Raw genomic sequence first — 22064 nt, forward strand, 5'->3', positions numbered from 1 at the left:
CAACTCCGTCTGGTGTTCTTGAGCGTAACTCTTAGAGTGGTAGGAAAACATAACCGTGTTGACCGGAGAATGTCCTCTCATATTCCTTGGATTAGGGTCACTACCACCCACAAAGATGACAGGTGGTACTCGGGGACAGGAGACTGCCCCGGAAAAACATGGCTGTGCACAACCCAAACGTGACGCCCCGCACAATCATGGCAGCCGCGGCGCCCGTCGTTCCGGCGGCCGTTAGCGGGCCTGGCGCTTGGCGGCCGTTGGCGCGCATGCGCCCCGCGCGCCCCGCACTGACATGGCCGTCGCCCGAGTCCGCGCGTCCGCCGCGCGCCGGCCGTTAATGGGCATGCTCCCTGAGCGCCCCGCACCGATATGGCGGCCGTCGTCCCTGGGGTGACTTTAACGCTCGGTTTTCGGTTATAGCCGGCCGGCGCTCACTTGTCTTCAGGAAGCTCGAAGCCTTTGGTGGAGCCGGGGAGAGGAAGGGTGGGTGCAAGCGTGAAAGGCGAGAGGGGACTGCAGGCATCCGGGCCGGCTCCTGGCCGGAGCAAGATGGCTGAGGGCGAGCGGCAGCCGCCACCAGGTAAGGCCGGCGGGGCCAGGCCGGGCCGGGGTCGGGTAGGGTGAGGGCGGCGCCAGGTGTGGGAGGCTCAGGAGGGCGAGAGTCAGGACACGGAGGAGCTGGAGGGGCAAAAGCTGAGGGGCCCCGAGGAGAAACTGAGTTGAATGGCCTTAGGGGAGAGGTGGGTGATGGGGCACCGCTGGGAGGGAAGCAGGGGCTGCAAAGGGGTGGTGATTGGGGCGCAACTCTGGGTTATGTGGGAGTCCGGGCTGCCCGAATGCGGGGTGGGCAGCACCGTGGTCATAAGGGGGGCCTTTTGCCTCTCTGGGCAGCGCGTGCCTAAGTCAGCCGTGAACCTGGTGGGGAAGTTGCCAGGGAAGGGGGCGAAAGTGATTCCGGAGGCTGCCGTGTTTATTAGTCGCTGCTCAGGGGATGGGGTGGTGTTCAGTGGGCCGAGCCTGCCTCGCCCCCAGTTTCAGCTTCCGCGCCCTGCTCACCCCTCATCCTCCTACACTCTGGTTTCCGTGACTGAGAATTTATTGAGGGAAACTGCCCGTGGTGTCTAAACCCCTAATTTTAAAAGGCTGGTTGTGCAAGGAGGTTAGTCTGTCTCTGGCATCTCCTTCGGTAACTCTTATTTATACTGGAGCCTCTTTTTAGTTCATCTCAAATAACTGGGATGGAGGTGCTACGGAAGGATCTTCTTAGAGACCCCTTTTATGGAGAAGGAGGAGGCTGGACTGGCCATAGATAACTTTTACATTCCCGACAGAGGCAAATAGGTTGGCCCACCAAACGCAGCTAATGTTTTGAAATCATTTGATATTCCTGCTATCCTGTCTCCAATTTTGTGGTCCGTGGGAAGATCTCAGGAGGGAGAAATGTTGAAAATCAGAAAAGGCATCCTCTCCATGCCCCACAAAAGAGATGAACAAAGAGCTGGGTTCCGTTTCTTAGGACATTCAAAACCAGACATTGTGTACAAAACCTCTGTGTGTGTGCCCTTAGAACAGGGGTGTCCAATCTTTTGTCTTCTCTAAGCCACATTGGAAGAATTGTCTTGGGTCACACATAAAATACACTAACAGTAACTAACAAGAGCTGATGAGCTAAAAAAAAGTCACAAAAAGAAAAAAATCTCATAATGGTTTTGTGGTTTCTTTTTTTTTTTTGAGGCAGCCTCTCACTCCTTCCTCCAAGCAGGAGTGCAGTGGTGTGAACGCCTCCCGGGTTCAAGCAATTCTCCTGCCTCAGCCTCCTGAGTAGCTGGGACTACAAGCGTGCCACCATGCCCAGCTAATTTTTGTATTTTTATTAGAGATGGCATTTCACCATATTGGCCAGGCTGGTCTCGAACGCCTGACCTCGTGATCCACCTGCCTTGGCCTTCCAAAGTGCTGGGATTACAGGCACAAGCCACCATGCCCAGCCGGTCTCGATCTCTTGACCTCGTGATCCGCCTGCCTTGGCCTTCCAAAATGCTGGTGTTACAGGCGTGAACCACCACACCTGGCCTATGTTTTAAGGAAGTTTACAAATTTGTGTCCGGCTACATTCAAAGCTGCCCTGGGCTGTAGGTTGGACAAGCTTGCCTTGGAAGTTCTGGTAATGACTCTGGGCCGGGTGGCTCACACCTGTAATCCCAGCCCTTTGGGAGGCTGAGGCGGGTGGATCACTTGACGTCAGGAGTTTGAGACCAGCCATGGCCAACATGGCAAAACCCCGTCTCTCCTCAAAACACAAAAATTAGCCGGGTGTGGTGGCATATGCCTGTGATCCCAGCTACTTGGGAGGCTGAGGCAGGAGAATCACTTGAACCCAGGAGGCAGAGGTTGCAGTGAGCCGAGATTGCGCCACTGCACTCCAGCCACTGCACCCCAGCCTGGGCGACAGAGCAAGACTCCATCTCCCCAAAAAAAAGTTCTGGTAATGACATCAGGAGATAGGAGATATAAGGCAACCACTGTTATCAGTGAGATGAATGTGTCCCTTAGGATGAATGGGGGTGGAGAGTGGGAGGAGAGAGAACCTGTGTCCTGAAAGAGAGGAAGGCTCAGGGAGGTTATCCATGGCTGGAAAGAGCCAGGTCCCTGGACATGGTCCTTTTTTGAAATTTGAAACAACTTTTGGGAACAGCTGGAAAGAACTTCTTCTTCTTTTTTTTTTTTTTTTGACACAGAATTTCGCTTTGTCACCCAGGCCGGGGTGCAGTGGTGCAATCTCAGCTCACTGCAACCCCCACCTCCTGAGTTCATGCGATTCTCGTGCCTCAGCCTGCCGAGTTGCTGAGGCGTCCACCACCATGCCGGGCTAATTTTTTGTATTTTTAATAGAGATGAGATTTCGCCAAGTTGGCCAAGCTGGTCTTGAACTCCTGGCCTCAAGTGATCCGCTGCCTCGGCTACTCAGAGTGCTGGGATTACAGCCGTGAGCCACCGCGCCCAACCAAGAAAGTTCCTCTTAACTCAATGTAATGATGAAAACTTTGGATTTTTGGAGTCACACATATCTGGCTCTGCCTGGCAAGTCACAGCCTCTGTGAGCCTCAGTTACCTCTCTCTTTTTTTCAAATTTCTTTTTTTTTTCTCCTAAGAAAAAAACCTCAGTTATTTCTTAAAATGAAACTACTATACTTTCTTCATAGAATTGTAGTATGTGTTCTATAAGAAGATATGTGCAAAGCATGGGACATAGTGGGCGATCAGTAAATGCTGATTGCCCTTATCTTTTTCAAAGTTTCAAAGTCGTACAGGTTGAACATGTAGACCAGTTTCAAATGGCCGGTGATAATGCTGTATAATAGTCTTTGTTGGGGGGCTTAGAAAAGAACATTTCTAAAATTCTGAATGTTGATTTTATACTGTGAGGTTGTTGGGAATCCACTGTCCCTTGGAACTTTGTCAGAGACATAAACCTGAAGCTGGAGAGACTGTGGGCGTGACCTCATTTATCATAGTCCTGCCTTTAAAGGCTTGTTTCTTTGATTTGGGATTGTGTGTTTTGGCAACTTCTGTGTGTTTCATCAGTTATTTGTTGTAGTGCTTCCTGGTAAGGTAGCCTTTTCCCAAATATGGACTGGCCTGAAGGCTTTCTTCCTGTGAAATATACCTGTTAAATAATGTCAGGAGTGCCATCCCCCCCACCCCCCTTTTTTTTTTGAGGCAGAATCTAACTCTGTCACCCAGGCTGGAGTGCAGTAGTGTGATCTTGGCTGAGTGCAACCTCCGAGGAGGCTGTCCCTTTGCAGAGAATGGTTATCTCACACGCACAAAAGGGCTGTATGTTCCCAAAGATTTTTTCCAAGTTGATTATTTGGAATGTGGGACTCATTTTCCCATAAAAGCAATGTGGCTGGGTTACTAGTCTGACCTACAAAGCTTTTTATTTGGCATCTTAGTTGAAGTGCCAATTTACTAATAGCAGGGGCCTCAGTTTTGGGTTCTGGGAACAGAGCTTGCAGGACAGGTGGGAGGAGGAAGAGAGCTTCTGGTCTCTTTCTGGGGCCTTGGTTTGAGTTAGGCAGAGATTTGTCTTTCTCTAAATTCAGATTCTCTGTCCTTCTCCTTAGGTCTCCAAGTCCCCTGGCACTTTTCTTTTCCTCAGGACCTCTCCAGACAGACTCTGTTTCTCCAAATGTCACATGTTCCAGAAACTTCTTAGGTCCCTGTCCCTTTTTCTCTATGTAGCTGATATCAGCTAGGTTTTAGGAGGAAGGCAGGGGGACAAATTTATACCATGTTGTGAGTGACTGATAGTCCTTTACCCTTCCACTTTAGGAAGAGTTTGCTTTTTTTTTTTTTTTTTTGAGACGGAGTTTCGCTCTTGTTGCCCAGGCTGGAGTGCAGTGGCGTGATCTTGGCTCACTGCAACCTCCGCCTCCCAGGTTCAAGTGATTCTCCTGCCTCAGCCTCCTGAGTAGCAGGGATGACAGGTGCCCACCACCACCGCCCGGCCAATTTTTTTGTATTTTTAGTAGAGACGGGCTTTCACCATGTTGGCCAGGCTTGGTCTCGATCTCCCGACCTCAGGTAATCCACCGCCTCAGCCTCCCAAAGTGCTGGGATTACAGGCCTGAGCTACCGCACCTGGCTGAGAGTTTGCATTTTTAAAGGCAATACTTACTAATCTAACATTTCTGCAGTTGTAAATTCAGGTCCACAACTCTGTATCCAAAACCCTCAGGGCCAGGTGTGTTTTGAAATTCAGAGTTTTTCATATTTCAGAAGACAGCATCCCCTAAGCAAACACAATTATTTCAGCAAAATGTATAAATACCCTCACTAAATCAGATACACAAGGCCTGTAAACGTCTTCATATCAGTTTAGATTTTATACCTAATGACCTTATGGTAAACTTATTTTTTAAAAAATTGGGTTTTCAGAGCTTTATGGATTTTGGAATGATGAATAAAGGATTGAGGGCTTGTATTTCTCCGTATCACAAAGTGAAGGGAGTCCTGCAATGTGGTTGAAGAGATATTCGGCTAGCAGGGGCACTTCTAGTAAGCAGTTGGCTTTGGCGTTAAGTTTGCCTCTAGGTCAGCATGTGAAACTTCTCTGGGTTTTCCTTTCACACATCAACTGGAAAATATAGAAACTCTTGCTTTTTTCTGATTACAAAAGTACTATGTGCTTTTTTTGCTGTTGCTGTTTATTTTTGAGGTAGGGTCTCACTCTGACACCCAGGCTGGAGTGCAGTGACATGATCATGACTCACTGTAGCCTCAACCTTCCAGACTCAAGTCATCCTCACACTGTAGCCTCCCAAGTAGCTGGGACTACAGTCACACATGCTGCCATGCCAGGCTAATTTTATTTTATTTTATTTTTGAGATGGAGTTTTGCTCTTTCGCCCAGGCTGGAGTGCAGTGGCACAATCTTGGCTCACTGCAACCTCCACCTCCTAGGTTCAAGCAATTCTCCTGTCTCAGCCTCCTGAGTAGCTGGGATTACAGGTGCCTGCCACCACGCCTGGCTAATTTTTGTGTTTTTAGTAGAGATGGGGTTTTACCATGTTGGCCAGGCTGGTCTTGAACTCCTGGGCTCAAGTGATCCACCCGCCTCGGCCTCCCAAAGTATTGGGATTATAGGCATGAGCCACCGTGGCTGGCCTGTGCTTGTTTTTGAAAGTAATATGTAACTTAGAAGATGGAAGTCCTATATAAATCACGACTCTCAGAAATGATCTTCAGTAACTTTGGTGTTTAATCTTTTACATTTTTGCAACACATGTACAGACCCATGCATCACTTAACAGGGACACATTCTGATAAATGTGACATTAGGTGATTTCCTCGTTGTGGGAACATCATAGAATGTACTTGCACAAACCTAGATGGTATATATTTTAAAATTTATTAATGTATATATTTTTCATAGGAAAAACCAAATGTCCAAGCACCATTACTAAGCATCAGTCTTTTTCCCTACTTAATCTGCAATGTTAACATCAAGTGCCATTTATCTGGTTTCTATATACACTCCATTATAATCTATGGGACCATCATCGTATATGCAGTCTGTTGTTGACTGACCGAAACATTGTTATGCAGCATGTGATTATACTAATATGTATATGTGTGATTTATGTTAGTGTGTACAGTTCCTATTTTGTAAGAATGGGATTTGACATATATATATATAATAGTGCAGTTTTCTTTCTTCACTTTTTTTTTTTTTAATTTGGCTGTCTTTCCTATGTCAGCAATGTAGATTTCATTCTTTCTTTCTTTTTTTGAGGCAGAGTCTCGTTTTGTTGCCCAGGCTGGAGTGCAATGCCACGATCTCTGCTCACTGCAACCTCCGCCTCCCGGGTTCAAGCGATTCTCCTGCCTCAGCTTCCTGAGTAGCTGAGATTACAGGTGTGTGCCACCATGCCCGGCTGATTTTTTGTATTTTTAGTAGAGACAGGGTTTCACCACGTTGCTCAGGCTGATCTCGAACTCCTGAGCTCAGGCAATCGGCCTGCATCAGCCTCCCAAAGTGCTAGGATTACAGGCGTGAACTACTTGCCCGCCACGTTCTTTATTTTTTATTATTATTATTTTTTGATACAGAGTCTGACTCTGTTGCCAGGGCTAGAGTGCAGTGCCACGATCATGGCTCACTGTGGCTTTGACCTCCTGGGCTCAGGTGATCCTCCTGCCCCAGCCTCCTGTGTAGCTAGGACCACAGGTGTGTGCCACCACGCCCAGCTGATTTTTTTTTTTCAAGACAGTGTCTTGCTCTGTCCCTCAGGCTAGAGTGCAGTGGCACGATCTCAGCTCACTGCAGCCAGTGCTTGCTGGGTTCAAGTGATTCTTCTGCCTCAGCTTCGCGAGTAGCTGGGACTACAGGTGTGCGCTACCACGCCCAAATAATTTTTTATGTATTTTTAGTAGAGACAGGGTGTCACCGTGTTAGCCATTATGGTCTCGATCTCCTAACCTCATGATCCACCCACCTTGGCCTCCCAAAGTGCTGGGATTACAGGCATGAGCCACCGTGCCTGGCTACGCCTGGCTAATTTTTGTTATTTTTAGTAGAGACAGGGTTTTGCCATGTTGACTAGTCTGGTCTTGAACTCCTAAACTCAGGTGATCTGCCTGCCTCTGCCTCCCAAAGTGCTAGAATTACAGACATGAGCTACCTTGCCCGGCTAATTTTTTTTTTTTTTTTTTGAGGCGGAGTCTCGCTCTGTCGCCCAGGCTGGAGTGCAGTGGCCAGATCTTGGCTCACTGCAAGCTCCGCCTCCCGGGTTTACGCCATTCTCCTGCCTCAGCCTCCTGAGTAGCTGGGACTACAGGCGCCCGCCACCTCGCCCGGCTAGTTTTTTGTATTTTTTAGTAGAGACGGGGTTTCACTGTGTTAGCCAGGATGGTCTCGATCTCCTGACCTCGTGATCCGCCCGTCTCGGCCTCCCAAAGTGCTGGGATTACAGGCTTGAGCCACCGCGCCCGGCCGCCTGGCTAATTTTTAAATTATTTGTAGAGATGGGGGTCTCCCTGTGTTGCCTGGGCTGGTCTTGAACTCCTGGGCTCAAGCGATCCTCCTGCCTGGGCCTCCCAAAGTGCTGGGATTAAAAATGTGAGCCACTGTGCCTGGTCTAGATTTTATTTTTTCTACAAGTTACGAAAATTTCCATTATGTGGGCATATAATTATTTATGCATCATCTTATCAACTGATATTTGGGTTGTTTCCAATTTTTTTTTCAAGGTTGGGTCTTGCTCTGTCACCCAGGCTGGAGTGCAGCTCACTTCAGCCTCAGCCTCCTGGGCTCAACTGATCCTCCCGCCTCAGCCCCTGAGTAGCTAGGACTACAGGTGTGCACTACCACACCTGGCTAATTTTTGTATTTTTTGTAGAGATGGGGTTTGGCCATGTGGTCCAGGCTGGTTTCAAACTCCTGGACTCAAGCAATCTGCCTGCCTCGGCCTCCCAAAGTTTTGGGATTATAGGCGTGAGGCACTGTGCCTGGCCTAGATTTTATTCTTTTTATAAGCTAGAAAATTTTTATTATGTGGGCATATCTTTTCTTTCTTTCTTTCTTTCTTTCTTTTTTTTGAGACTGAGTCTTGCTGTGTTTCCCAGGTTGGAGTGCAGTGGCATGATCTCGGCTCACTGTAACCTCTGCCTCCTGGGTTCAAGCAGTTCTCCTGCCTCAGTCTCCCAAGTAGCTGGGATTACAGCATGTGCTGCCACACCCGGCTAATTTTTTGTATTTTTAGTAGAGATGGAATTTCGCTATGTTGGCCAGGCTGGTCTTGAACTCCTGGCCTGAAATGATCCACCTGTCTCGGCTTCCCAAAGTGTTGGGATTACAGGCATGAGCCACCACACCCGGCTTCTTTTTTTTTTTTTTTTTAAGACAGAGTCTCACTCTGTCACCCAGGCTAGAGTGCAGTGGAACAATCCAGCTCACTGCAACCTCTGCCTCCCCAGTTCAAGCGATTCTCCTGCCTCAGTCTCCCAAGTAGCTGGGATTACAGGTGTGTGCTATCATGCTGGGCTAATTTTTGTATGTTTTAGTAGAGATGGGATTTTACCACGTTTGCCAGGCTGGTCTGGAACTCCTGACCTCAAATGATCCTCTCGCCTCAGCCTCCCAAAGTTCTGGGATTACAGGTGTGAGTCACCGTGTCTGACCTGGGCATATCATTATTTACCGATTGTCTTATCAACTGATATTTGGGTTGTTTTTTTTTTTTTCCGAGATAGAATCTTGCTCTGTCAGCCAGAGCTGGAGTGCAATGGCACGATCTCAGCTCACTGCAATCTCCACCTCCTGGGTTCAAGCAATTCTCCTGCCTCAGCTGGGATTACAGGTGTGTGCCACCACACTCGGCTAATTTTTGTATTTTTAGTAGAGATGGGGTTTCACTTTGTTGGCCAGGCTGGTCTTGAACTCTTGATCTCGTGAACTGCCTGCCTTGGCCTCCCAAAGTGCTGGGATTACAGGTGTGAGCCACCACGCCCAGCCTATTTGGGTTGTTTCTAATTAAAAAAAAATTTTTTTTTTTTGAGACAGAGTTTCACTCTTGTTGCCTAGGCTGGAGTGAGATGGCATGATCTTGGCTCACTTCAACCTCTGTCTCCCGGTTCAAGCAATTCTCCTTCCTCAGCCTCCCAAATAACTAGGATTACAGGCATGTGCCACCACACCTGACTAATTTTATATTTTTAGTAGAAATGGGGTTTCACTGTGTTGGTCAGGCTCGTCTCCAACTCCTGACCTCAGGTGTGATCCACCCACTTCAGCCTCCCAAAGTGCTGGGATTGTAGGCATGAGCCACCGTGCCCCGCCTAAAAAGTTTTTTTTTTTTTTTTTAAAGTAGAGATGGGTCTCGCTATGTTGCCCAGGTTGGTGTCAAACTCCTGGACTCAAGTGATCCTTGCACCTGGAGCTCCCAAAGTGCTGAGATTACAGGTATGAGCCACTGTGCCCAACCTTTTTTTGTTTTTGTTTTTGGATGCATCAAGCACCTTTATGTACACCTTTGTCTGTTTCCGTGAGCACATCTGAAAGATAGATTCCTATAAGTAGACCTGTTGACTCATTGTGTATATGCAGTGTTTTACTTCAAAAGGTGGTGCTGAGTTGTCCCCTTAGCAGGTCCTACCAACTGACCTTCCCACCCACAGAGCAGGAGAATTCTTGTTTCCTCTTCCTGGAATCAATGTCAGATGTCTTTTTCTTTGTTTTGTTTTGTTTTTATTGGGACAGAGTCTTGTTCTGTTGTCCAGGCTGGAGTGCAGTGGTGTGATCTCAGCTCACTGCAACCTCCACCTCCTGGACTCAGGTGATCTCTTGCTTCAGCCTCCCAAGTGGCTGGGACTACAGGTGCATAACCACACCCAGCTAATTTTTAAATTTTTTTTTTGTAGAGATTGCATTTTGCCAGGTTGGCCAGACTGGTCTTGTACTCCTGGCCTTAAGTGATCTGCCTGCTTTGGCCTCCCAAAGTGCTGGGATTAGGTTCTAGCCACCACGCTAGCCAGATATTTTTAATTTGCCAACCTTATCCAGGAAGAGAAGTCATATAATTTATGTGTCCGTGCTTATTCAGGAAGTTGGCAATTTATTTGTTTATTGCAATTAGTGTTTTTTTTGTTTTTTGTTTTTTTTTGAGAGGGAGTCTCGCTCTGTCGCCCAGGCTGAAGTGCAGTGTCACAATCTCAGCTCACTGCAAGCTCCGCCTCCCGGGTTCATGCCATTCTCCTCCCTCAACCTCCCTAGTAACTGGGACCACAGGTGCTGGCCACGGTGCCTGGCTAATTTTTTTTGTATTTTTTTTAGTAGAGACGGGGTTTTACCATGTTAGCCAGGATGGTCTCGATCTTCTGACCTCGTGATCGACCTGCCTTGGCCTCCCAAAGTGCTGGGATTACAGGCATGAGCCACCACGCCTGGCCTGTTTTTTTTCTTCTGTGAATTGCCTGTGGATGTCTGAAACATCAACTTGGTTTTATTTCTCTAACCGTCCTGCTGTGGTGGGGAGAGGGAAGGGAGGGCATGGTTATTGAAGGGATTGTCAATATTGTCCTTCTGTTTCCTCCCCAGAGTGAGGAAGGGTAGGAGGCTGGTGAGTTTGGTTTAACAAGCCATTACTCTGTCCTGGAAGTATGTGCCTGGTCTATGCGAGGGCTCAGGTACTGGAGTCCTGGTTTAAAGGTGAGAGAGAGGCCAGACGTGGTGGCTCACACTTGTAATCCCAACACTTTGGGAGGCCAAGGCAGGCAGATCACCTGAGGTCAGGAGTTTGAGATCAGCCTGGCCAACATGGTGAAACCCCGTCTCTACTAAAAATGCAAAAATGAGCTGGGCGTGGTGACACACGTCTGTAATCCCAGCTACTCAGGATGCTGAGGAAGGAGAATCGCTTGAACCCGGGAGGCAGAGGTTGCAGTGAGTGAAGATCGCGCCACTGCACTCCAGCTTGGGCGACAGAGCAAGACTCTGTCTCAAAAAAAAATTAAATAAATAAATAAATAAATAAATAAAATTAGCTGGGTGTGGTGGCGCATGCCTGTAATCCCAACTACTCAGGAGACTGAGGCAGGAGAATTGCTTGAACCCTGGAGGTGGAAGTTGCTATGAGCCGAGATCATGTCACTGGACCCCAGTCTGGACAATAAGAGCAAAACTCTGTCTCAAAAAAAAAAGGTGAGAAGGAGTGTGTGTGTTATAGGGGAGGATTCTATTTACATATATTTTTTTTTCATTTTGTCAAGATTCTTCGGAGGAGGCCCCTCCAGCCACTCAGAACTTCATCATTCCAAAAAAGGAGATCCACACAGTTCCAGACATGGGCAAATGGAAGCGTTCTCAGGTACCTGTGGTGTCTGCACTTTAGGCTTGGAACTGCAGTGAGAAACTTGGGCTTTTCAAAGGCAGTGGTTTTCCTGGCATGACAGGTGGTGAGTTCCTGGCCCTTCTTGCTCTTGGAGCCTGAGTTTTCAGAAGCTAGGGAGAAAGGTGACAGGGGAGCTGGCTGTCCCATCCCTAGATGCTTTATCAGGCTGGCGCCAGGGTAGCCCGGGAGGGTTCCGCTCCTGGTTCTCATAAGCCATTGCCCCTTGTGTGTTGCTGTATTGGCCGAACATGAGTGTTCGAAATGATGGAGCGAGTCACTTTGATTCTTGGCTGCAAGTAACAGCAAGTGTGGCAGCCAGTGCCTCAAAGGGAGAAGAGGCTATCTCATGGAACCTTTGGCCAGGGATATAGCTAAGCCTGCACATACCTAGGAGCTGGGACCCAGAGCACTGGGCACAGATTGACTTTCTCTGCTGCTCAACTGAAATGATGGGCAGAAGATAACTACTTGTACCTCCCAGGCTTCTGGTACAGGCTGTGGAAATACAGACTGAGCAAAAGAAAGCCAATTTCAATTTCTAAGGGAAGGCCTCTGGCCCAATTCTAGTCAGGCTGCTGCCCCCGGCCTGTGAGCTGAGCTGGAGAGTGTTGCTCATACAGAAGGCTGGGCACAGGGGTCCTCGCGTGCTGGGCGTATTTTCCAGGAGACTCACACCCTATGACTTCTTTGCCTTGTCCTCACTGGGGCTTGGGGCCATCTAAGCCTGTGTGGTTCCTTTTTCACAAGCCTGCCCTCTCAGTGTTTGGAAATGGTTATCATGTCTTTTCTGAGCCTTCACCAGGATCAACAGTCCCTTCAGCTTAGGGACTCAAAGGATATAGTTTCAGTCTTTTCATCATCTTGGTTGCTTTACCTCAGAGTTTCTCAATGTCAGCACTATGGACATTTGGGGGCAGATAATTCTTCATTGTAGGGGGCCGTCCTGTGCCATGTAGGACGTTTAGTAATATCTCTGGCTTCTACCCACTAGATATCAGCAGCATTCCTTTCCCCAGCTGTCACAACTAGCATTGTCTCCAGATCTTGTCAGATCTTCTCTGAGCCAGATTGCTCTAGTTGAGAACCTGCTTGTTTGTCTGAATCCAAATGTGACACTTCCTTTGCTGCTTCTCATCCATGTGTTCCAGCGTAGCTGCAGTCAGGACAGGGGGCTTAGACTTGCCCTGGCCTGGGAGAGTTGCTTTGGAGAGGCCTGGCCTGCTGGGGGTCATCCCATGGCTGGCAGGAAGATCTTGGTATAGGAATACTTCCTTCTAGATATCAGGGCTTGTCTCAGGGCTTACTGTGGACACCCCAGCTTGGATAAGGAGAAAGAAAGTGAGAGGAAAAAGGGATGAAGAAGAAGCAAAACCAAACAGGAGTCACTTGTTACCAGCACCTGCCTCTCTAGGGGCCTGCACCTCAATGCTATTTTTTTTTTTTTTTTTTTTTTTGAGACAGGGTCTCACTCTGTCCCCCAGGCTGGAGTTCAGTGATATGATCACAGTTCACTGCAGCCTCCACCTCTTGGGCTCAAGCAATCCTCCCACCTCAGCCATCTGAGTAGCTGGGACCACAGGCACCATGCCTGGCAAACTTTTTAATTTTTTGGAGAAATGGGGTCTCACTATGTTGCCCAGGCTGGTCTCAAGCTCCTGGGTTCAAGTGATCCTCCTGCCTCAGCCTCCCAAAGTGCTAGGATTACAGACTTAAGCCACAACACCTGACCCTCAGTGCTTTTTTATCCCTATGTTGGGTGTAACTGCAGCCTGGCAGGGAAGAGAGTGTCCGGTTGAAAGCTGGGGATGGTTGTGTGGGGAGACCTGTCTGTGGCAGGCATCTGCACTGCAACTAGACAGCCTGGCCTGCCTGTGGTGGCTGATTGCTGGGGGCAAAACCCTTGGTTTTCTCATCTGTAAGACGGCAACAGCAGTGTCTACCTTATAGGTCTATTGTGTCAAGAAACTGCTAGCAGCAATAGTGAGTACTTGTTCTGGCTGGAGATTAGCGTGTTGCTGTGGTCACTGTCTTGCCAGCTTTTCTGGAGGGTAGGGGTTGGGTATTTGGCATTATGTTTCTACTTCTCCTGCTGTGGGGTTGGGAGTCAGGCTCAAGAGAAGTAGAAAACTCAGAGCTCTTTGGTAACCTGGTGGAGCTTGGGGCAGGTGGTGGGGGGGGTCTGCCACCCCTCTCCCATTCTCCTCTCTGTTTGGTAGGCATACGCTGACTACATCGGATTCATCCTTACCCTCAACGAAGGTGTGAAGGGGAAGAAACTGACCTTCGAGTACAAAGTCTCCGAGGTAGGCCCAGGAGGAGCTGCTGCAGCAGCCTTTCCAAAAATAGCTCCAGAGTCGCCGGGCGTGGTGGCTCATGCCTGTAATCCCAGCACTTTGGGAGGCTGAGGCGGGCAGATCACGAGGTCAGGCAATTGAGACCATCCTGGCTAACACGGTGAAACCCCGTCTCTATTAAAAATACAAAAAAATTAACCGGGCCTGGTGGCGGGCGCCTGTAGTCCCAGCTACTCGGGGGGCTGAGGCAGGAGAATGGCCTGAACCCAGGAGGCGGAGCTTGTAGTGAGCCGAGATTGCGCCACTGCACTCCAGCCTGGGCGAAAGAGAGAGACTCCGTCTAAAAAAAAAAAAATACAAAAAATTAGCCGGGCGTGGTGGCGGGCGCCTGTAGTCCCATCTACTCAGGAGGCTGAGGCAGGAGAATGGCGTGAACCCAGGAGGCGGAGCTTGCAGTGAGCTGAGTTTGCGCCACTGCACTCCAACCTGGGCAACAAAGCGAGACTCTGTCTCAGAAAAAAAATAGCTTCAGAGTCTCGTGGGCTCAGTGCCCACCACCGGGCCGGGGCAGAAAATAAGATTGCCCAAATACATGTGCACTTCACATTTTCATGTCTATATTTCTAATTTTAAAAATCTGTGAATAGGTGGATATTTATAAAATTGAGATCAAGGTAAACATGCTGTTTTATAGTTAGTATTTTTTTTTTTTTTTTTTTTTTTTTTTTTTGAGACGGAGTCTCGCTCTGTCGCCCAGGTTGGAGTGCTGTGGCCGGATCTCAGCTCACTGCAAGCTCCGCCCCCGGGTTCACACCATTCTCCTGCCTCAGCCTCCCGAGTAGCTGGGACTACAGGCGCCCGCCACGGCGCCCGGCTAGTTTTTTGTATTTTTTTAGTAGAGACGGGGTTTCACTGTGCTAGCCAGGATGGTCTCGATCTCCTGACCTTGTGATCCACCCGTCTCGGCCTCCCAAAGTGCTGGGATTACAGGCTTGAGCCACCGCGCCCGGCCTATAGTTAGTATTTTTGCTAATTTTTTTTTTTTTTTTGAGACGTAGTTTCAGTCTTGTTGCCCAGGCTGGAGTGCGGTGGTGCAATCTCGGCTCACCAAAACCTCTGCCTCCTGGGTTCAAGCGATTCTCCTGCCTCAGCCTCCTGAATAGCTGGGATTACAGGTATGTGCCACCACGCCTGGCTAATTTTGAATTTTTAGTTGAGACGGGGTTTCTCCATGTTGGTCAGACTGGTCTCAAACTCCTGACCTCAGGTGATCTGTCTGCCTCAGCCTCCCAAAGTGCTGGGATTATAGGCATGAGCCAGTGCACCTGGCCTGCTGTTTTTATATAACTTTTGAAATTAAAACAGATTACAAAATAGTAAATGTGCTCACTGGAGAGATTAGTAATAGATACGTGTTACACATTCACAGCAGAGCTTATCTCTCCCTGTGTTTCTCATACCCAGCTTCCAGGGCAGCCCCTACTGACAGTGGACACCCAGGAAAGCAAGAACTCCTCTTCTCCTGCAGTGAGCTGTGCCCTCATTTATTTGTTTTATTTTATTTTATTTTATTTTTAAATATAGGGACAGGGTCTCACCATGTTGCCCAGGCTGGTCTCGAACTCCTGAGCTCAAGCAGTCCTCCTGCCGTGGTCTCCCAAAGTGCTGGGGTGACAGATGTGAGCCATCAAACTTGGCCCCTCATTTATTTAAATAGCCCCCATCTTCAGACTTTTAGATTGTCTAGGTAAACATTGCTCCTCGCATATCGTTGCATCCCTGCACATAGATCTGTGGGCCTTGTTTCCAAAGGATTCATTCTTAGACCCGGAAATGTGGAGTCAAAGGGCACATGCATTTTTTTGCATTTGGGTTCACATTGCCTGGTGGGTGCTTTCTGGACGTTGTTTCAGAGATAGTTTTGTTTGTGTAGCGAGGGCAAGAGCTGAGGGGAGGCAGATACTGATTGGAAGGTGTGGCCTTACTGGCTCTTTGCTTTTTCTGGATGCTGTCTCCCAGGGCTAGGACCTAGGCCTCCAAGAGCCTCTTGGGTTCGTGTCCCAGTTGGCCCGGAGCCACCTTGAGTCTCTTATCTCAGACACCAGGGACTGAAAGTCCTCTCTCAGTACTTTGGCCTACCCAGCTCTCTAGCCACAGCCTTGGGCCTGTTGGGTAAGGTGTGGCCCTGCCCTGGCCCAGTTTCTCCACCTGCCCCAAGATCAACATTGCATGCTTCACCCTTATACCCAGCCCCTGGCAGAGCTGCCTACTGCTGGGCCTGTCTGACTGTAGGGTGACCTAGGTCCTGTTCTGTTCATTTCAGGAGAACCAGGCCTGTGCTTCTGGTAGGCAGCCTTCCCTTGGGAGCCAGGCCCATTAGTGGCTTTTTGGGTTCCTTTTGGGCTCATTCAGTGCTCTGGAACTGAGGGTCTGGGTGCAGGATGGCTGGGGAAAGAGGGGGTTCCTCCTGGAGCCTGTGGTAAGGGATGCTCAGCTGTACTCAGTGGGCCAGGAATGTCGTGGAGGAAGGCTAATTAGAGGGGAAGTTTGTAATTACCGCAGCAAATCCTTAACTGCCAAGTCCCGTAATTGCCCGTGATTTTGATGGTAGCCATCCACAACAACCAGGTATTGTCTTTTTTTTTTTTTTGAGTTTTTTCTTGTCGCCCAGGCTGGAATGCAATGGCATGATCTTGGCTCACTGCAGCCTCTACCTCCCAGGCTCAGGCGATTCTCCTGCCTCAGCCTCCTGAGTAGCTGGGATTACAGGCGCCCGCCACCACACCCGGTTAATTTTTGTATTTTTAGTAGAGATGGGGTTTCACCATGTTGGCCAGGCTGGTCTCAAACTCCTTACCTACCTGTGATTCACCTGCCTTTGCCTCCCAAAGTGCTGGTATTACAGACGAGCTGCTGCGCCCGGCCCAGGTATTGTCTTAGCTCAAGGACTATGCTTTGGCAGGATTGCAGTGTGGTTACACGCTTGGGTTCTGGAGTCAGGCTGGCTAGTTTCATCACTTGTGAACCAATGACTTTGTCATTTTTGACCCTCTGTTTCCTCATCTGTAGAGTGGTAAGAGTCAGCAGACTACTCATGGCCCCTTGGGGAAGATTCACTGAGATCCCATGAGTAGGGGTTGTCTTTTGCATAGTGCCTAACACATACTAAATAAATACTTGGATTGTTATTAGCTATTGTTACCATTAGGCATTAGTGAGTTCTAATTTTCAATAGTGTTGTTGCATAGAAAGCTAGCTCTTGGCTGGGCGTGGTGGCTCATGCCTGTCATCCCAGCACCTTGGGAGGCCGAGGCGGGTGAATCACGAGGTCAGGAGTTCAAGACCAGCCTGGCCAACATGGTGGAACCCTGTCTCTGCTAAAGATACAAAAAATTAGCTGGGCGTGGTGGCAGGCACCTGTAATCCCAGCTACTTGGGAGGCTGAGGCAGGAGAATCCGTTGAAACCCAGGAGGCGAAGGTTGTAGTGATCCAAGATGGTGCCACTGCACTCCAGCCCAGGCGACGGTGCGAGACTCCGAGACTCTGTCTCAAAAAGAAAAAAAAAGCTAGCTTTTATTTTTTATTATTTATTTATTTTTATTTTTATTTTTGAGATGGAGTCTTGTTCCAACCCAGGCTGGAGTGCAATAGTGCGATCTCGGCTCACCACAACCTCTGCCTCCTGCGTTCAAATGATTATCCTGCCTCAGCCTCCTGACTAGCTGGAATTACAGGCGTGTGCCACCATGTCCGACTAATTTTGTATTTTTAGTAGAGATGGGATTTCTCCATGTTGATCAGGCTGGTCTCGAACTCCTGACCTCAGGTGATCTGCCTGTCTTGGCCTCCCAAAGTGCTGGGATTACAGACGTGAGCCACCACGCCTGGCCAGCTAGCTCTTATTTTAAATGATGCCTGTCCTCCTCTTATGGGGGTTAACATTTTTGATTTTTGCAAAATAAATGTGATAGGTTTATTTTTGTTGTTGTTCTGTTTACCTTTTTAAAACCTACAAGGGGGCAAAATTCAAAAATGGACAGTACAATTTTAGGGAAGATTTTACTGGTCCCTGAAATCCAAAAAGGAAGCACTGGCCTAGGGAGAATGGGAGAGCTGGAGTTGTTCTTTGTGCCTCAAAGGGGTTTCAGCCCCAGTTCCCTTTCTTCCAGCCCTTCTCTCCCAACACAACAAACAATAGAGGCAGCCCCTACGTTCAAAAAGCCCTCTCCTGAAGAGGAGCTGGGAGCCTTTGAATTATTCATTGGCCCAGCTGAGCTAGCAGCTGGGGCCTGGCTCCTGTGACCTCTGCCATCTCTGTCCCCTTCAGTGCCTTGCCTAAGACTGAAATCCCTGGGGCATCTGGGGCTGACTGGTGCTTCCTGGGGCCAAGATAACTGTGCCATCCATTGTAAGCCCCCATTGCTGCATGGGTTAGGTCTGGCCTGTGCTTATCAGCCATTCCTGGTTCTTCACAAAGCCAGGCTCTGCCAGCGCTCTCACATTTCAGCAAGGCAGCTTTATGCCATCCTGGCCCTCTGCTTTAGCCAGGTGTAAAGGGAAATTTCTCCTCTTACAGGCTACTTTTCCTGTCCTTCCATGCCCCAAGCCTAGATAAAGGGGAGATGAGAGAGAGCAGCATTCAGGGCGGGTTTCACATATGCAGCTGGGGGCATGGCCAGCCTGAGTTTCATTAGCTTAAGCCTGCCTCTCCCCAAGTACATACATAGCTCTTGGCTGAGTCTTTGCACCTGGCAGGCCTAGTCTGCCTTGTCCTCCCAGGCGTAACTTCTCACGTGGGCATCACCCTGCTAGTTCCTACCCAGTGCCAGGATTTCCTGTAAGTTTCTCCTTATACCATTTGTTTCCATAGACACAGGCAAGATCCACTTCCTGGCAGGGACTCTTCCCAGGACTGACTGGCTGCAGATAGCCTCTGCATTGTATTTTCCACCACCCCTGGTGCTGGCCTTTTTCTACAAGCCAGCCTGGAAGGAGCACCTTCTAACTGACCTTTGGGTTGGGTAGACAGCCACTTGATTTCTTCATTGAGTAACATTTTATGTGCCAATGCTGCCCGTACCTCTGACTCCGATTCTACTTCTTGGTCCCTGTCTTCTGTGGGAAAAGCGTAAGGGGATGGGCTCTCAAACTCTGCCACCCTACAAAGCATTGCACATGATGGCATTTCCACAAAGATTTGAGTTGCAAACTGATTTACCGTAGCATTGTGTATGAAATAGATAGTGAAACAGGTGGAAATAACCCAAATATTTAACAGTGAGGAATTAGTTAATTATAATACAGTGGCACGATGAAATGTTATTCACTTAGTAAAGGTTGTCATAAGATTATGTTTATATGTAGATGTGGAATGAGGTTCATGAGGAAAAGGAGCAGGCTGCAAAGCAGAAGGTGTCCTGTGATGAATGTATTCCGTTACCCCGTGCCGGGCACTATGCAACTTAGGAGGTATTTATCATCAGCCCCATTTTTTAGACGAAGAAACTGAGAGGCTCAGAGTTAGTCACTTGCTCAAGGTCTCACAGCAACTAAATGGTGTTTTAGCTGTGGTTTGAATCCAGACCCACCATGCTAAACAATATAAAACACCATAAGAAGATAACACAGAAGGGTATGTTAAAATGTTTAGTGTAGGCCGGGCATGGTGGCTCACGCCTATAATCCCAGAACTTTGGGAGGCTGATGCAGGTGGATCACTTGAGGTCAGGAGTTTGAGACCAGCCTGACCAACATGGAGAAACCCTGTCTCTACTAGAAATACAAAAATTAGCTGGGCGTGGTGGCGTGTGCCTGTAAGCCGAGCTACTTGGGAGGCTGAGGCAGGAGAATTGCTTGAACCTGGGAGGCAGAGGTTGCAGTGAGCCGAGATTGCGCCACTGCACTCCAGCCTGGGCAACAAGAGCGAAACTCCGTCTCAAAAAAAAAAAAAGTTTAGTGTATTTCTGGGTGGCAGGATTACTGGTCATTTTCATTTTCTTCTGTTTATATTTCTGTTTTTTTATGATGAGTAGGTATTGCATACTGAATAAAAGGCTTCCATAAAGTCTTTTTAAAAAGATGTCAGGGCTGGAGTTTGCTTATCTATAGTGGCAGCCCATGGGTAGGCTGCCTACAGAAACCAGGTGCTAAAGCCACCCCGTCCCTGTCCCATCAGCCTAGTGTGCTTCCCTCTCTGGAAATCCCATCGTGCTCTCCTGACCCTCCTTCATATTCAGGACAGTGGGGAAGAAAGAGGGATGGGGGGCCGGGCGTGGTGGCTCAAGCCTGTAATCCCAGCACTTTGGGAGGCCGAGACGGGCGGATCACGAGGTCAGGAGATCGAGACCATCCTGGCTAACTCGGTGAAACCCCGTCTCTACTAAAAAATACAAAAAACTAGCCGGGCGAGGTGGCGGGCGCCTGTAGTCCCAGCTACTCGGGAGGCTGAGGCAGGAGAATGGCGTAAACCCGGGAGGCGGAGCTTGCAGTGAGCCGAGTTCGTGCCACTGCACTCCAGCCTGGGCGACAGAGCAAAGACTCCGTCTCAAAAACAAAAAAAAAAAAAAAAAAAAAGAAGGATGGGGGAGGGTGGCCAGCAGGGGCCATGCCAAGGGGTTGGTCATTGTCTGGCAGCAGTGGACTTCCCTCTGTGGCTAAGCGGGAGCCACTTGTCACTGTGGCTTGGACCCCTCTATTTTGCCTCCACAGGCCATTGAGAAACTAGTTGCTCTTCTCAACACGCTGGACAGGTGGATTGATGAGACTCCTCCAGTGGACCAGCCCTCTCGGTTTGGGAATAAGGCATACAGGACCTGGTATGCCAAACTTGATGAGGTGAGGCTGCCACAGGACAGGCCAGGGACTGGGCTGGCAGTGAGGGTGGTTCTGGCACCAGTTGGGAAAGGGCCTGCATTGTATAGTGCTTCTAGGCATATACAAATCTCAGACAGTTTGTTAAAATGGCAATTTCACTTAGCAGAATTACAAATGAGTTTATACTCTGGTCATCTTCTGGGAAACACAACTATGCATATACAGCCCTCTGCACTATAAGGCTGTTTATTAAGTCACTATTTGTATTATGGCAAATTGGAAATGTTCCAAGTATCCATCTGTAGGGGATCATTTAAATAAATTTGTCCATCCACATCATGGAGTACTGTGCAGCTATGAAAAGGAATTTTTTTTTCTCCCCCTCGCCAAGACGGAGTCTCACTCTGTCACCCAGGCTGGAGTGCAGTGGCGTGATCTCGGCTCACTGTAAGCTCCGCCTCCCAGGTTCACGCCATTCTCCTGCCTCAGCCTCCTGAGTAGCTATGACTACAGGCGCCCGCCACTACGCCCGGCTAATTTTTTGTATTTTTAGTAGAGACAGGGTTTCACCGTGTTAACCAGGATGGTCTCGATCTCCTGACCTTGTGATCCGCCCGTCTCGGCCTCCCAAAGTGCTGGGATTACAGGCGTGAGCCACCGTGCCTGGCCCCAAAAAAGGAATTTTTTTAATAGCTGGGCATGGTGGCTTATGCATGTAATCTCAGAATTCGGGGAGGTTTAGGTGGGAAGATCACTAGAGCCCAGGAGTTTGTGAGTAGGCTAGGCAACATAGCAAAACCCTGTTTCTGCAAAAAATAAGAAATAGTGGTGCATGCCTTTGGTTTCAGCTACTTGGGTGGCTGAAGCAGGAGAATGACTTGAGCTCCGGAGTTTGAGGATGCACTGAGCTATGATGGAGCCATTGCACACCCGCTTGGAATGCTAGCTGCATACTTCATGGTGTAGATGGACTAGTCTATTGAACTGATCCCCTACTGATGTTTTTATTTTTGAATCTTATGAAGGTGTTACCTGTTCAAAGCAAACAAAAATAAAATAAAAATGCAGGATCTCAGACCCTGTCTAGAAAAGCAGAGTCTGCAGGTCTGGGTAGGAACTGGGAATCTGGATTTTCACCAGCTTTCCAGGAGATTCTCATGCCAGTTGTCTACAACTGAGCTTAAGGAAATTTGGGTCCTAATTGCTCTGGCCTAATATTTTCACATAGAGCAGAGGGGAGGACTCAGGACCCAGTGAAGTGCTGTTCCCAAGAGAGGCCCGGGCCTGCCTCTGGACTCTTAAGATGGTACATGGTCTTTTTTTTTTTTCTTTTCTGTTGCTCAGGCTGGAGTGCAGCTCCCTGCAGCCTTGACCTCCTGGGCTCAAGCAATCCTTCTGCCTCACCCTCCCAAGTTGCTGGGACTACAGCATGCGCCACCATCCGTGGCTAATTTTTGTATTTTTAGTAGAGATGGGGTTTCATCATGTTGGCCAGGCTGGTCTCGAAATCCTGGCCTGAGGTGATCTGCCCACCTTGGCCTCCTAAAGTGTTGGGATTACAGG

General features: G+C 48.8%; 1 protein-coding gene across 7 annotated transcripts in view; it reads left to right on the forward strand.

The window, feature by feature from the left end:
• The first annotated feature begins 275 nt into the window (after window positions 1-275).
• Window positions 276-22064, forward strand: part of PTPA (protein phosphatase 2 phosphatase activator) — a 39485-nt gene continuing 17696 nt past the window's right edge. For 2 of the 7 annotated variants that reach the window (XM_008005985.3, XM_037995342.2), the window contains exons 1-4: window positions 276-580; window positions 11272-11369; window positions 13610-13696; window positions 20397-20522. In XM_008005985.3, coding sequence (XP_008004176.1) covers window positions 550-580; window positions 11272-11369; window positions 13610-13696; window positions 20397-20522 — 342 coding nt within the window. In that variant the 5' untranslated portion in view covers window positions 276-549. Of the gene's footprint in view, window positions 581-6302; window positions 6421-11271; window positions 11370-13609; window positions 13697-15151; window positions 15215-20396; window positions 20523-22064 lie in introns of all 7 variants that reach the window. The other 5 variants (XM_073022005.1, XM_008005983.3, XM_008005984.3 and 2 more) reach the window with 5 other exon arrangements.

The sequence above is a fragment of the Chlorocebus sabaeus genome, chromosome 12 (genome assembly GCF_047675955.1).
Source record: "Chlorocebus sabaeus isolate Y175 chromosome 12, mChlSab1.0.hap1, whole genome shotgun sequence".
Taxonomy (NCBI): Eukaryota; Metazoa; Chordata; class Mammalia; order Primates; family Cercopithecidae; genus Chlorocebus; species Chlorocebus sabaeus.